Genomic DNA, 16,516 nt, shown 5'->3' with positions numbered 1-16,516 from the left:
GAATCATCACGTTGTCTTTAGAAGCTTAAGACTTCCTGGTTCTACTCGCAGTTTTACTAGTTTTAAAAATGTGTGTTTATTAAATACCATAGCATCAATTGCCCTCTACATTGCAAGGAAAACCACCTGAATCTGGCCATTATGTGCTTCTTTCTCTTTATGGATTTCAGGAGCCTAATGGGTCTTTTAAGACTCACATTATGGATAAATATGTAGAGGACTCATTCACATGAGAACAAACTTGTATAAGTAATTATATCATGTATGTAGTTAAAATGGCTTTGGTTCATATTTAAGTGCATTTTTTATTGTGGAAAATATGTAAACATCAAGTTTACCATTTTAACCATTTTTAAGTGTAACTGGCATTTAAATACATTCATAATATTGTGCAGTTGTCACCATCATCCATTTTCAGAACTCTTTTCCTCTCGTAAAACTGAAACTTTGTATCCATTAAACAATAACTCTCCATTGTCCCCTCTCCCTAGCCCCTTTAAACCACCATTCTACTTTGTTTCTGTGAATTTGACTACTCTAAGTACCTCACATAAATGGGATCATACAGTATTTGTCTTTTCATGACTGGCTTATTTCATTTTGCTTAATGTCCTCTTGGTTCATCTATGTTGTAGCATATGTTAGAATTTCCTTTCTTTTTAAAGCTGAATAATGTTCCATTGTTTGTATATATCGTATTTTGCTTATCCATTCCTGTGCTGATGGACACTTGGGTTGCTTCCACCTTTTGTCTATTGTGAATAATGCTGCTGTATTAATAATGCTATTGTGAATACTGGGTGTACAAGTATCTCTTCGAGACCCTGATTTCAATTCTTTTGGGTTTATAACCTGTAGTAGAATTGCAGGATCATATGGTAATTCTACTTTTAATTTTGTAGGGAACTACCATACTGTTTTTGCAGCAGCTATGCCATTTTGCATTCTCACCAATACTGCACAAGTGTTCTAATTTCTCCACATCCTCACCAACACTTGGTGTTTTCTGGGTTTTTTTATGGTAGCCATCTTACTGGGTATGAGATGATATCTCATTTTAGTTTTGATTTGAATTTCTCTAATGATTAGTGATGGTAAGCATCTTTTCATGTGCTTTTTGGCCATATTATATCTTCTTGGAGAAATGTCTACTCAAGTTCTTTCTCCATTTTGAAATGGAATTTTTTGTTGTATTTAGGAGTTCTCTATATATTCTGGGTATTAATTCTTTATCAGATATATCATATGCAAATACTTCCTCCAATTCTGTGGTTGCCTTTTTATTGTTCATCATATCTTTTGATGCAGAAAAATTTTTAAATTTTCATGCAGTCCAATTTGTTTATTATTTATTTTTTTCATTCCCTGTTCTTTTGGTATTATATCCAAGAAATCACTGTCAAATCCAGTGTCATAAAGCTTTTGCCATATGTTTTCTTCTGAGAGTTTTATAGTTTTAGGTCTTACATTTAGGTCTTTGACCCATTTTGAATTAATTTTTGCATATGGTGTTAGGTAAGTGTCCAACTTCATTCTTTTGCATGAAGATATCCAGTTTCTCCAGCAACATTTGTAGAAAAGACTGTGTCTTTTCTCATTGAATGGTCTTGGCAGCCTTGTCAAAAATCATTTGACCATATCATATGTGAGGGTTTATTTCTGAGGTCTCTATTCTATTCCATTGCTCTATATGTCTGTCTTTATGCCATTACCATAATGTTTTTATTACCATAGCTTTGAAGTAAGTTTTGAAATCTGGAAGTGTGTCTTCTCAGCTTTGTTCTTTTAAAAAATTCTTTTGGCTGTTGGGATTCCTTTAGGTTTCATATCAATTTCAGGATAGCTTTTTCTGTTTCTGCAAAAAAGTATCATTAGGATTTTGATGGGGATTGCATCTGTAGATTAGGTTTTTTTGGAAAAGCATAAGAAGGATTGGTGTTAGTTCCTCTTTAAATGTTTGGTAGAATTCACCAGTGAAGCCAACAGGTCCAGGGTTTTCTTTGTTGGGAGATTTTTGATTATTGATTAAATTTTCTTACTGTAGTTACAGGTCTATTTAGATTTTCTTTTCCTTTGTGATTTAGTGTTGGTAGATTTTTTGTTTCTAGGAATTTGTTCATTTTACCTAGGTTATACAATTTAGTGGCATGCAATTGTTTATAGTACTCTCTTACAATCATTTTTATTTCTGTAGGATAATTTGAGGCGCTTCTGTTTTTTTCCTCAGTCTATCCAGTCAAAAATTAATCCATTTTGTTAATGTTCTCAAAGAACCAACTTTTGGCTTCATTGATTTTCTGTTCTCTATTTCGTTTATCTCTGCTTTAATCTTTATTATCTCCTTCCTTCCATGAGTTTGGGTGTAATTTGTTCCTTATTTCCTAGTTCCTTAAGTTGTAAAGTTAGATTGTTGTTTTGAGATCTTTCTTGACTGTTAACGTGTTTATAGCTATAAATTTCTCCCTTAGCACTGCTCTTGCTGCATCCCTTAAATTTTGGTATGTTGTGTTTTCATTTTAATTCCTTTCTAATTCATTTTCTAATTTTGCTTGTTATTCTTCTTTGAGCCATTGGTTGTTTAAGAGTGTGTTAATTTTCACAAATTTGTGAGCTTTCCTGTTTTATTTCTGTTATTGATTTCTAACTTCATCCCAATTTGGTCAGAGGAGATACTTTGTATTATATCTGTCTATTTAAATCTGTTGAGACTTAATTTGGGGCCTGAGATATGCTCTATCCTGGAAAATGTCCTATATGCACTTAAAAACATGTTGTTTTTGTGGGTTACAGTGTTTTGTATATGTTTGTTTGATCTAGTAGGTTGATTGTGTTATTTAACTCCTCTATTTCATTGCTTATCTTCTGTCTGGTTTTTATCTATTATTGAGAGTGGGGTGGTGAAGTCTCCAATTATTATTATAGAACTCTTTATTTCTGCCCTCAATTCTATAAGTTTTTGCTTTTTATTTTGATAGTCTGTCATTAGGTATGTGTAAATGTTTACAATTGTTACATCTTGTTGTATTGGATCATTTGTTAATATATGCATTAATGTCCTTGTTTATCTCTTGTAACATTATTTTGTTTAAAGTCTGTTTTGTCATATATTAGTATAGTCACCCTTCCTCCCTATTCATTACTGTTTGCATGGAATATCTTTTTCCATGCTTTTACTTTCAGTCTATTTGTGCCTTTCGATCTATTTGTGCCTTTGTAGACAGCATATAGTTGGATTGTGATTTTTTTTTTTTAATCTGTGCTGCTAATCTCTTTCTTTTGATTGGAGAGTTTAATTTACTTATTAGTAATTTATTAGTAATTACTGATAAGGAGAGATTTCTGTCATTTTGCTATTTGTTTTCTCTATGTCTTATAGCTTTTTTGTCTCTCATATCTTTCATTACTATCTCCTTTTGTGTTGATTTTTTTTTGTAGTGAAACATTTAAATTCCTTTCTCATTTGTATGGATTCTATAGCTATTTTCTTTGTGGTTATCATGGGGATTACATTTAACATCCTAAAGTTATGATATAACTTGAATTTATACCACTTTAACTTCAATAACATAAAAAAATGCTTCACCTTTAACGGCTCTCTCTACTCCTTTGGTTGTTGATGCCACAGAATTACATCTTCATATATTGTATGCCCCAAAACATAAACTGATAATTCTTTTAAATGTGTTAGCCTCTTAAATTATATAGAAAATAAAATGTGGAATTACAAACCAAAGTTATAACAATGCTAGCTTTTTGAGTAATAATTGTGTTTTAAAAGTGTTTTAGTCTCTTGAATCATATTGAAAAGAAATATGTAGTTTAAAACCATTGTTACAATAATACTAGCTTTTATAAGTGCCCAGGTATTTACCTTTGAGATCTTTATTTGTCGGGGTGAGGGGGAGTCGGCGCCCACGCCGGCACCCCAACAACTAGCTAAACCACTCTTGGCTCAAGGGAACGAGGCCGAAGATTACCCCCTGCCTCTTTCTCCCCATGTGAGAGGGAGTGGGAGGGAGAGCCCAGGAGATAAGTAAGTGCAGCCACCGGCCCCTATCCAGCTCGCAAAGGGACACTCAGATGCGGTGGGGGTTCTGTCAAGCAGTTCCATTTATTCAACTCAAAGCCTACATATTTATACATAAATGGGAGGGGGATTCTGGCGGGGGTCTCCACCTAACAAGCCAATCACCCTATAGGTCATGCGTGCATGCATGGCTCCTGCCTATGCTTATAGTAAAGATCATGAGGTGTCCACGAGCCCGGAAGGCTCTCTGCACCAATAATGTTAAGCCCCGTAAATGGGGTGAGGTTTTACCCGACACCATGGTCACTCCCCCTTTACATCCTCCAGGCGCCATCCTGAACATGTGTGAAGAACAAAGAAGGGAACAGGCAGTCGTCATTAGGTGTAGCAACCATCTGTACCAGGAAGGTAGCTGCCACCCAACATTTATTTGTTCAAGTGGATTCTAGTTACTGACTAAGTCTTTTCATTTCAACCTGTAGGACTCCCTTGAACATTTCTTGCGGGGCAGGTCTAGTGGTAACAAACTCTCTTAACTTTTATCTGGGAATGTCCTAATTTCTCTGTCACTTTTGAAGGACAGTTATGGATATAGGATTCTTGGTTGATAGTTTTTTTTCTTTTAGCACTTTGCATTAGCCCACTGCTTTCTGGCCCCTAAAATTTCTGATGAGAAATTTGTGGGTAATCTGAAGATCCCTTTGTGTGATGAGTTGCTTTTCTCTTGCTGCTTTTAAGATTCTCTGTGTCTTTTGAAAGTTTGATTATAATGTGTTTTGCTGTGGGTGCCTTTGAGTTCTTCTGGAGTTTGTTGAGCTTCTTGGATGTTTATATTCATGTCTTTCATTAAATTTGTGAAGTTTTCAGCCATTATTTCTTTAAATATCCTCTCTGCCCCTTTTTTCTTTCTCTTCCCCTGGAACTTTGACAGCGCATAAGTTGGTATGCTTGATTGTGTACAACAGGTCACATAGGCTTTGGTCCTTTTTCTTCAATCTTATTTCTTTCTGTTCCTTAAATTCAATAATTTCCATTTTTCTATCTTCAGGTTTGCTGATTCTTTCTTCTGATTGCTGAAATCTGCCTCTGAATCTCTCTAGTGTTTTCATTCTAGTTATTCCAGAATTTCTTTTTAGTTTGTTTTAGGTTTTCTATCTTTTTATTGATGTGGCCATTTTATTCACACATCATTTTCTTGACTTTTCCACATTTCATTTTAGTTCTTTGAGCATCTTTAAGACACTTTTTAAAAAGTCTTTGTTGAGTAGATCTGCCTTTAAGTGTTTTTCAGGGACAATATTTGTTGATTAAAGTTTTTCTTTGAATGGGCCATATTTTTGTCTGTCTTTGTATGTCCTATGATTTTTTGTTCAAAACTGGGCATTTGTATCTAATAATGTGGTGAATCTGGAAATCAGATTTTATCTCTTTTTTTAAAATTTTAATTTAACTTTAGTTTGTTTTTTGCTGGACAGTATAGGGATTGAACCCTGGATGTTAGTGTTATCAGCAGCGTGCTCTAACCAACTGAGCTAAATGGCCATGTCTGGAAATCATATTTTCCTCCTTTCCCAGGTTTTGCTGGTTTTTTGTTATTGTGATTGGTTTTTTGTTTTTGATCATTGTAGGTTGTCTCTATCCCAAGGATCAACCTGGGTGTAAATTTAAAGTCTTCTCAGGTCTTTTCTGAACTCGCGCTTTTCTCTGGGCATGCACAATCATTTTCTAATTTTTCCTGTATATGAAGTTGGTTTTGAACATTGTAGTTTTAATGTCTGTCTCCCAAAAGGGGAAAAAGAGAAAAATGAAGGGGGGGAGGGAGTACTGGTCCTTTAAATCTTCTGGAAGTCACTTCAGCAAGATGGGTAGCGATTGAGCAATTGGAGGAGGTGCAAAAACAATGGCCACCAGCCTCTTTGCCTGTACCTCTGTGATTAGAAGAAGCAACCAGAGCATAGATCTCTGATATTTGGAGGGCGGAGTCCTTTTTGTCCACCCTGTCTTCTGCTAGCTGTGTGCAAATTGTTGGAGGAACACATACACAGCTGCTTGCCAGGGGGCTGGAGGAGTGGGAGATGGGTAGCTGCTACTTTGCTCAGAGCTGGAATTGACCAAAATTAACTTCAATTTATCATCCAAGCCTTCTGCTGTAAATTGCAAGCCTTCAATAGATTCCAGAGTCCCAAAATAGTTACATCAGAAAGATTCCACCAATGCAGTTGTTGTCTAGGTCGACAGAGATTTCTGGTGCTTCCTGTTCTACTATCTTCCCCGAATCCTCTTTAAGTGTATTTTATGATTTGGGAGCCCCCAAAGAAGGGACTGAGGGGAATAGCTTACAGGGATTCCATATCATCTAAAATAGAGGTTTTAGAGACTTTATGTTTCAGTTATAAGAACTTACTCCATATACTGAGATATTTTCATTTTTTTCTAAGTAGATTTCAATGCCATTCCAGTGGTGCTGAATAATTTAGAGTATCTTGTAGTCTAGTTGAGCTTAAATCTACTAAAGAAGAATACAGTCATTCTTTCAGGATATCATGTATTTTAAAAACCTTCCATTTGTTTTGAAGGATGGAGGATAGGGGAGGATGGGGCAAACTTTTAACTGTTAGGCTCCATCTTCAGGCTTGTACTCATTTTTGCTTTTGTCTGTCTTAATCCAGACATTTGTGAAATGAGGCAACGGATCGCAACCCTCAGTGTCGCGCCCGTACCGGACCGGGACCGGCAACGGGATCGCAACCCTCGGTGTTGCGCCCGCCCCTCGCTCAGCCAGTGAGCGGCCGGTCTGTATGTGGGATCCGAACCCTCGGCGGGAGCGCCACCGTGCTCCCAAGCAGCGCACTGTAGCAGTGCGCCACCGGGCTGGCCAAGAGAATTGTTTTTAGGCCAGAGGTTTGTAACTTGTAGTTCTTTTGGCAGTTATGAAACCCCTGAATTCATATGGATATATGAAGTTTTGCATATACATGTATATTTATTATTTGGAGGGAAAGGCCTGTGGCTTCCGGTAGATAACAGAGGTACCAGATCACAGCTACTTCCTTTCTCCAGCTCCCCACAGGGGTTACTAACCGCTGTTTTAGGCTATTTCTTCCATTGCAAAACCAAATGGTTTAGTTGAAAGGTGTATTGTAAAGATCTGCACAGGGTTTTGACATATTACATCTCAGAAAACTTCCATGGCTTATTAGCAGGATTTATCTTCGATACAGTGATCTTATAGCAAACACATGTTTAATGAAAAATAGGAGATTGTTCTTTGTATTTATGACATATATCTTTATTACTCTTTTTCCTCAAAGTCTTATCTTACTTATATATGTTGTCTTACTTGTATATGTTGTTTTTCCTTTAATTTTCTTCATCTCTTTTTTCATTTGTTATAACTTTAACTTATTTACCTTTTTTCCCGTTACATGTATCAATAATGTCTTTTTCTATAGCGGTTTATCACTCCTAATTAATAAATTAATTAAGTAGGAACTTGAGGCCAGGGTCTGGCTCTTCAGAATTCTCCTGCAGCACTATGTATGGCATTTTATAAACTGTGAGTGCTTAATAATGGAATAGACCAACAGACTCATTGGCAGAAGTAGTAGTCTATGGAAAACTGTCCATGAAGATTTGCATATTTGTTTTTAATTGCTTCTGTCTCTAATTACTAACTGATGGATGTGATTTGAGGAATATAAATGTTATTTTGTGATTCTTGGGTAGTTGTTATGCAAATATAATTTAATTGAAAAGTCTTTTCTGATTCCTTTAAGAGAGTAATCAAAGCAGTGATCCCATTTATTAGGCTGCTCTGTTTTTGAATTTCATGGTGGAATCTGTGTCTATTATTATTATTTTTATTATTCTTTTAAATTTTGCAGCAAGGGAGATAAACCTGCAGGACATCAAGGAGGATTTGGAATTAGATCCAGAGGAGAACAGCACCCTTTTTATGGGTATCCTTATCAAGGGGCTGTCCAAACTGAAGAAGATCCCAGAGACAGTGAAAGCTATCAAAGAGCGCTTGGAGCAGGAACTAAAGCAAATTGTGAAGAGGTCTACAACCCAGGTGGCAGACAGTGGCTATCAGAGGGGAGAGACCCTAACTGTGGAGAACCAACCAAGGTCGGTGGGGATGCAGTTTGTGTCTTTGACAACTCTATTTATTGGGCATTTTCTAGGGTGGGGTGTAAGTAACTTATCTTCTGTTAAAGTTATTTTCTTGCATTTGGGATACTGTAACCCATGCAGACTCAGAGTGGTAAAAACAGCTTGATTAGGCATAATTCAGCTGTCTGGATTTTGAAATTCTTGAGAAATTTTAAAGCATAATGTCTATATTCAAATACATCAAATGAATAAAAAAATTGAATGAAATAACATAGCAATTACTGAACATGTACTGAGTACTAAGCAGGGTTCAAGACAATTTATGTATGTTATCTCATTTAATTCTTACTACAACTCTATGAGATAGTTATTAGTATTTACATTTTATAGTCAGGAGAACTGGAGCTCAGAGACTACGTAATTAGCTCAAGCTCACAGAAAAAGTGGCTCGTTTTGGAGTTGTATACAAGTCCATTTGATTCTAAAATCCACGGTCTTCCCTTTGTCTCAAGCTTTCTTCTTTAATGTGTGGTAATATTTGCAAATAGGCAAATCAGTCTCAGGAATTCCTATATTCACTTAAAACAACAAATGGGATTTGGATTTTATAATTCTTGTTTTTTAAGGAGAATACTGAGATCGTATTCTGATCTTAACTCTGTGATGATCATATACTGGGAGATCAGGAGAATACTGAGATTGTATTCAGATTTTAGCTCTGTGATGATCATACACTGGGAGATCATGTTTGCCAAAGAAGATTTTAGGGCATAATAGACTAATGTCATCTGACAGTAGAGCAAGATATTTGAAATTGGGGCTTTCCTGGAAGATCAAAAGTTCACTATAAAGGGGTCTGTATTCCCTACTCTCTCTCCTCTGCTTCTGCCCCCAAACCTCCAAATACACTAGACATGTACAAAGGCAGGAATTTGGTATGGGGGAAAAAGGCCAGTGGAAACTGTAGTTACATATGAAAGTGGACAGAAAAGTCAAGCATATCTTCACTTTTTCTCAAATGGTATGAGCTCCTGGGAAGTGATAGACAATGTGCAGAAAGGTCATGATCTTGTTGATATGCTGTTAAGGAAATTCTACTGTTTGTACTTAAGGCATTTAAATTTTTTTTAAAAAAGAAGGTAAATTTAAGGAGAAATAAAAATAGCTCATTTAGTATTAATGACTTCCCCAGCTTTACTTTAAATTTTTTGGAAAAAACGTATTCTATTTACATTTGCTATTTTCTTTTGTATATATAAATAACATTGATTTTTAATTATACTTTAAAACTCTTCAAAAATTAATTCCCTCGTAAAATTTATTCCGAAGTGCTATGGTTGGTAAACGAAACTATCTTCTCTACCCCTCTCCTACCACAGAATGTTTCAAAGCAAATGTATGATGAGCTTGGATTTTAGAGAGCAGTCCTGACATTGTATCCCAGTTTGTGATCTGTGGAAAATAATACCTGTCTTATAGCGTTGCTTGCTTTGGATGAGATTATATGATTATGGTGTTTAATAGAGTAGTACCAGTAAGTACTATTACATGAATGCATGTGTATAGGAATACATGTATTTATTTATTTTTGGTATCTTCCTCAACTTCCATGTTCTTTGATCACTCATGTCGTGATCCAGAGAAGCTGGGGAATGGTTCTAAATTGAACTTTTCTTTTCTTCTTTCTTTGCCTGGTATCTGAATTTCCATGAAGACCTTTGGCTTCTCACTAATGGATACTCTAAAATTCTGGTTTGCTATTTGCCCTGTTGTTGCAAGTCCCTAAATGAATATACTGAACTTTCATAGGGAAATACCATTACTATAGTATATTTTGGAAATAAAATAAAAGAGCATGGATCAAGGCTTTTCTGCTGATCTCATTACAATACTCTTAAAAGCACTGTGTCTTTCATAGGATTTTGACCTCTTCCTCTTCCATTACCTAAGCCTCTTCGAGAATTCACGACTGGATATTACAGCACTAGAGGTAGAAATTCAGCACACTGCCCGAGGAAATACTAAATGTTTCTCTATGAGGAGTTAGTCAGCAGCAGCGTTTTTTTTCCTCTTTAGGTTTCATTTTTTGTCAGTATTTTAAAAGACTTTTGTAGGCAGGCTGTATTGAACACTAATAAGTGAACAAGGTGCTTGCCTTGGTTTCATGTTTATAACATGATCCCACTTTATAAAGCATATAAATCCAAAATTTTGGACTAAAACCATTTATTATGAGACAAAATACAAAATATTATAGTGAAAGCAAATACTTGGGGTGAACCACTTCATTAAAAGATTGAAGATTTAGTTCTTGGGCTGGGATTCCATGTGACTGATAATTTTAAGGTAGTCTCTGGAGGTTGTGTGCTATCAAATGCTTTAAAACTCCTCAAAAATGAATTCCCTTGAATTAATCACAGTCATTTCAAAGTGATTGGTATTGTTGCTTCTGAAAGATTAGAATTTTAGAAGGGATATTGGCAAATTATCCCTTGAAGCTTGCATGGTTCTTTGTGTGCATCGAACTTTACTTAGGAGGGTGTTAGTGAGATTTATTTCAGATAGACATAAAATCACAGTACTCGGCATTATTATTATTATTATTAATTTACCATTCAAGGAATCTTATGGCTAAAGGTACAAAAATTTGTTTTTCTTAAAGAAAGTTGGAGCATAGGCAAAAAGAACCATGAATCCTCTTTCCCCAACATGCATGTTCTCTCTCATCCCAAAGAAACAGCCTATCCCAAAACATGAATACGTAAATGCTGCTGTAAGGCAAGATACCATTACTGTAACTTTCCCTAAAAGTTTCATTGTTCAACATCGTATATATTCAATATATTCTGGTTATGATGCATTGCAGGCCCATTCACATTTGTCTTTATGTAAAGAGAATTAATGTTGCGTGCTATTTTGCTAGAAATATAGAAGGAACTAGGTTAGTGAATTCTGTCTTGTTTTCAGTTCCTACAAAGCCAAAATACTTTCCCAGACAGCTTTTAAAAATCACTTTGGTGATCCACTTATTATTTTATTTTGTTTTTGATTTCCCAAACTATCTGTTGTCTATTTATAGGAGAAATATTTTAACTTTTCTGTTCATTCATACTCTATCGATGCCTGTAAGCCTCCACTTACCATTAAAAGAAAATATTCAACTACTGTTATTGATAAACATTAGGGTAACAGGTGCCTTGCTAATCTACCAGAACCACCTGCTACCCGTTATTCCCACAGAAAGGCAGGCAATGTCTTCAACTTCATATGATGAATGTGGCCTGCAGCCTCTGTAGTTCAGAACTAATTTCTTCAGCTCCTGCTGCCTAATTGTTGATTATTTTCCAAAATCTAGCTCATGAGTATTTTTGTATCTTTTTGTTTCAAAGAAGCTGGAAGAAGTTCTATAATACTTAACAAATAAGAAAAGCATGACAAGGAGATGGAAGAAAGAATTCTTCTCAAAAGTGATATCTTGTTGAGAATATGGAAGAGAGAATAATGTGGGAAAAGAGAATGATTGGCTTGTGTAAGGCAACTACTCCATCTATTTGAAAATGGTCCTTTTAAATGAAAAGGCACAAGATCATTGCAGGGGGAAATGCTGGCGGTATGCTCCACTTTGGTAAAACTGTTGGTCTTGAAGAGGGCAAAAAGGATTGAATGAGTTGGAGCCATGGCTGCCAGGGAGTGCTCTCTTGCTTTTGGATTGAGATCATTTTGCAATGTTCATTGACTTCTATAAAGAAGAAGGAATATTAAGCATCAAATGTGAAAAGCAGAGAACATTACGTGTTTTGTGTTCACTGTATTGAAGAAAGATTCATGGTAAGCTAAACACAGGAAAGAAATATACTTTAATACTAAAAGTAGTTGTGTTCAGGTAGTAAGGATGTTGGTTTTGTTTTTTTCTCTATTTTGCAAAATAAACTCATTATTTAAGAATTAATTTAAATTATTACTCAAGATATTTTGATCAAAAGAAAGCATCAGAAGTGAAAATGCCTAATGGAGCTGTTAACGTCCATAAAACTAAATTTTAGTATTGGAAAATGTAATAACTGTTTTTAGACCGACTGAACATTGTTCATTAAGGTTCTTTTTATGGTATATGTGTATGTCTGTGTGTATTTGATTATTTCTTGACTGGCTCTAGAAAGGAAGAGAACAGAGAACCAGTTTGCCTTGTTCAGTAGCGTACCTCCAGAATCTAGCACAGTACCCAGCTGACCCATAATAAATATTTGTTTAATGCACGAATGAATTCCATATATTGAATATCTGCCGTGGACCAGACACTGTGCCAAACAAATCACACATGGTCTCTCATCATGGAGGGGAAGAAAGGCATTAATCAGAGAACCCTCAGATAAGTATATTATTAGAAACAATGATAAATGCTATAGAGGACAAGCAGTGTGTCATGAAAGCATTTAACCACAGGTACCCCATCTAGTTTGGGTAGGTGGGTGTTAGGAGGTGGCCTTTTTTTTTTTTTTTTTGAAATAATAAAGTAAGGCAGCTTTTATTGTTGTTTTATACGAGTTGTAGTTAAGTTCCATTCATTTGACAGCACCTACCAGTTGTGCAGTTAGCATGACATCAACATGTAAGATGTGAGAAGGAAAGCAGATTCTTGATATGCCATTGTCATAATTCTTGCTGACCTCTGTGGTTAATTGAATTTTGATGATTATTGCCAGTGTGCTTTTCTTAGAGATGATACCAATTTTTTATGTCATGGATAATGTTTGAGTTTCTATATTCCCTTGCCAACAGATTGTATTAAATGTTTTTATCTTTGCCAATCTGAGAAGTAGAAAAATAGTATTTCCAAGGTAGTTAAACTTTTCATTTAAACATTTCAGTGAAGTTAAACTTTTTTCATTTGTATAAAAATAAAATATTGTCATGATATCTGGGTTAAAGCTGGAGATATTGTTTCAAAATAATCTGGGTTGAGAGTGGATAAAGATATAGATTAAGCCATAAAGTGATACTTATTGAAGCAGGGTGATGGGTACAGGGTGGTTCTTTATCTTGTGATCTTTTTTAATGTTTGAAATTTTCAATAATACAATGTTCAGATAATGTTTATTTCATTTTCAGTGAAGTCTATTTTTCCAGTTTGTCTTTTTATTGATTTGCAAGAATTCTTTATATATTTAGGAAATTAGTTCTTTGAGATTTATTTTGCAACTTTCCTCGTTTCTTTGCCTTTTGGCTTTGTTTGTGATGTTTCTGGCCACGTAGACATTTGATTTTATTTTTATGAGGCTATATTTATCAATGCTTTCTTTTATAGCTTCTTAGTTTTGTATTGAACTTAGGTCTTCCCCACTCTTAGATTACAAATAAAATTTTCCAAAGTTTCTTCTAGTACTTATATAGTTTCATTCTTAATATTTATATCTTTGATTCATTGGCATCTGAAGGAGTGACCACACTATTTTTAAACAGGTCTGACACTTACTACACTGTATTGTAATAGACAGTAATACCCCTTTTATTTCTGCCACCGATGTATCCATAGTGTAATTGGTTGTAAGTGTTAGCTGTGTGCTTGCTGGATAATTCTGACACTGAATTATTTACTTTATGGTCATGGTTCTATTCAAAGTTGGTATTTGCCTTACTTCCTACAACTCTTTTTCTCCCTGGTATCTCAGTCTATGAAGGCTATAGGTTTTTAGAAATACATTGAATTATTGCACTAAAATTTGAAAAAAATATATTTTAAAAATATTTTTAAAATTCAGAGTCCAGAACTCAGAATGAGGGCAAACTGACATAATAGAGCATTCTTATAAAGTGATTTTATCTGTCTAAAGTCTAAAGCCTCAAGGTTAGTTTTATAGTACAAGTATAGTGTTTATGGAATGAGAAATAAGCGAAATATTTTTCACAATTTCTTTTAGACTTGTGGCTAGAGTCAAGCATGTGTTTCTTTTTCAAATAAGTATTATTTCCTTTCATTTCTTCTTCCTGTATTAGTTACTCTTCTCCTAAGTATCTGAAATGCAGGACTTTGTGGAATTGGTTGTTTTATTTTACAGAAAAGTCATTTAAGAGCAGCTTGGAAGCAAGGTCAAGCATTTGTCCTTGTGACTTCCTGTAGCCATTCCCAAGCACTGCATGTAGCATCTGGACATGCTTGGAATCAGGAAGGACCTCAATGTAATTTAGATGAGTAGTTAATTCGAATCAAAGCAGGCGGGAAGCAAGTAAATTTAACTTCAGTGATTATGATTCCATTTGATTAAATCTCAACTTTTGATTACATGTGTCAGTGAGAACATTCTTTAAATACACCCAAGTATTAAATATTTAAGGGATGGATAGTATGAAGCAGGGATATATAGAAGAAATCCCACATTCTTCAACTAGGAAATATTCCCTGCAGCTTTACTGAAATATTTTTAGAACAAATGAAAGGAACTAATTCTTTTACATATGGTACTGATTACTCCAATTGTTAAACTAAAATATACAGTTCACTGCCATGGAAGATTCCAAGTCCATATACTTTCTAATAAAACAAATTAATTGATAATGACTTCAAAACATATAAGGTGAATTAGTAATGTCAGTAATTTTCATAGTTCTTTTGTAAACATGAAGTTGGACAGCTGTCTTTTTGATTGTATTTTGTCCTTTGGTTATATTCTCTAGAAAAATGGTTCTTTGCTGAGTGGGCCACAGATCTTACTCAATATTACATTTCTTAAATCTTTGTGTTTGGCAAAGTTAAAAAAAATGTGCTCTTGATTTTTCTTGTTTTACGTGCTATAGCAGGTTCAAATGAGAGACCGGACCAATTAAGGCAATGACAGACAAAATCTATTTCATGGGTTGTTAGAACTTTATTTAGATGTCAGCCTTCATGTTGCATCAAGGCCACTTAATACTTGGCAGGTAGTGGGAGCTGTCTTAGGTCTTGTCATTTTCTATGCACTTGTGGGTGTCGTAATACAGAAGGTACTCCAAGCTCAAATGGACACTGGATTTTTTTTCATTGCAAAAACAAACAAACTTGTGTCAAATGTGTAGTGGTGGTGTCAGATATGATTAAAGCACCTTTGTGCTTTTCTTAGGTTGTATTTCATATTATGTGGGCTCCTCTAGCTCCTGGCCCATCCTCTTGTTATGGTCTTTGATCACATTGGACTGAGTTTGTGGGGGGTTGACTTTGTATTTGTATCCTGATTTAGGACTGGGCACATATTAAATGCCCAAGAATTCAAATGAATGAATCAATACCAGAAAGATGCAAAGGAGATAACTTTTTAATAAGAGGAAGTGATTATTTTTTTAAAAAAATCTCAGCACTTCTTACAGTGGGGCCTAAGGATCCACAGCACCAATGTCACTTGAGAGTTAGAAATGCAAATATCCCTGTGGGGGTGATTAAATTGGAATCTCTGGGTGCAGGGCCTCACAGGACTCTATGTTTAAGATGATTCTTGTGCATGCTAAAGTTTGAGAATACTTTTTATAACCTCACGAACATCACAGAGTTTTGCAGTTTTGTAGCATTTATGCTTTGCAAAGCAGTCTGCCATCTGGTGCCTCACCTGAGTGAGCCTTACCTCTGGCCTCATCACAGGCAGGGGCATTATTATTAATCCCAGCTTTACCCAGGGAAATGTGAAAGCCGAAATAATTTGACAGTTCACAAAGCTTCTTGGTGGTGGTGGGATTGATTAGAAGTAGTCTCTACTATGTAAGTTTGCTTTCCAGTTTGTATAAAGATGATGTTCCTAACTCATTTCCTGGGCCTGATTTTGTTTTTCCTTAGGAAAAGGGCAATATTTGTACTGACATTATCTATTCTTCCACCCACGCCCCCCTATTGTGATCAATGACAGGCCTTTCAGAGATAACTGGACATGTTAAGAAGTGTGATCAGCAGCCACGGAGTATATGGATCCTAATTAGCTTGCTTGGGAATCAAACTTAGTTATATAAACAGTCCCTCTAGAGATCTTGTATGTTCTTGTGCTAAGAATAATATACAACAAAGTACTAAGAATAGGTACCTAAAATCTTTTGTTATCTCTGGGAGGTGGATTTATGGATTTTTCTCATGTTCCACTATGATGAAATATTATTTTTGGAATGGGGGAAAGGGTTTTGAACGAATGATACTGATATTTTGATTCAAAGAAAGAGGGCCTCGGTTTATTTTCAAATTTTAGCCAGTAAGTGGTCACACTTCAGAAGTAGAAATTCATTTGAGGTTATCCCTCCAGAATTCAGAAACCTGACCTGACAAAGAGGGAAATGACACAGGAAGGAAGTGACTAGAGCCAGGACTCAGTTCAGTTTTTACTGTTTCATTCTATATTGCTAATAATTTTTTTCTGTTCTTTTCAA

The 16,516-nt window shown here is 35.3% G+C and overlaps 1 protein-coding gene across 2 annotated transcripts in view; it reads left to right on the top strand.

The window, feature by feature from the left end:
- LOC103604293 (exocyst complex component 4) overlaps positions 1–16,516 on the top strand; it is a 143,418-nt gene that overhangs the window by 93,734 nt on the left and 33,168 nt on the right. For both annotated transcript variants that reach the window (XM_008588861.1, XM_008588860.1), the window contains exon 6: positions 7,912–8,155. In XM_008588861.1, the coding sequence (XP_008587083.1) occupies positions 7,912–8,155 (244 nt within the window). The remainder of the gene's footprint in view (positions 1–7,911; positions 8,156–16,516) is intronic.

This window comes from Galeopterus variegatus, unplaced genomic scaffold, assembly GCF_000696425.1.
Source record: "Galeopterus variegatus unplaced genomic scaffold, G_variegatus-3.0.2 Scaffold5074, whole genome shotgun sequence".
Lineage (NCBI taxonomy): Eukaryota > Metazoa > Chordata > Mammalia > Dermoptera > Cynocephalidae > Galeopterus > Galeopterus variegatus.
Note: the sequence above shows the minus strand (reverse complement) of the source record. Positions and strands in the feature narration are given on the sequence as shown.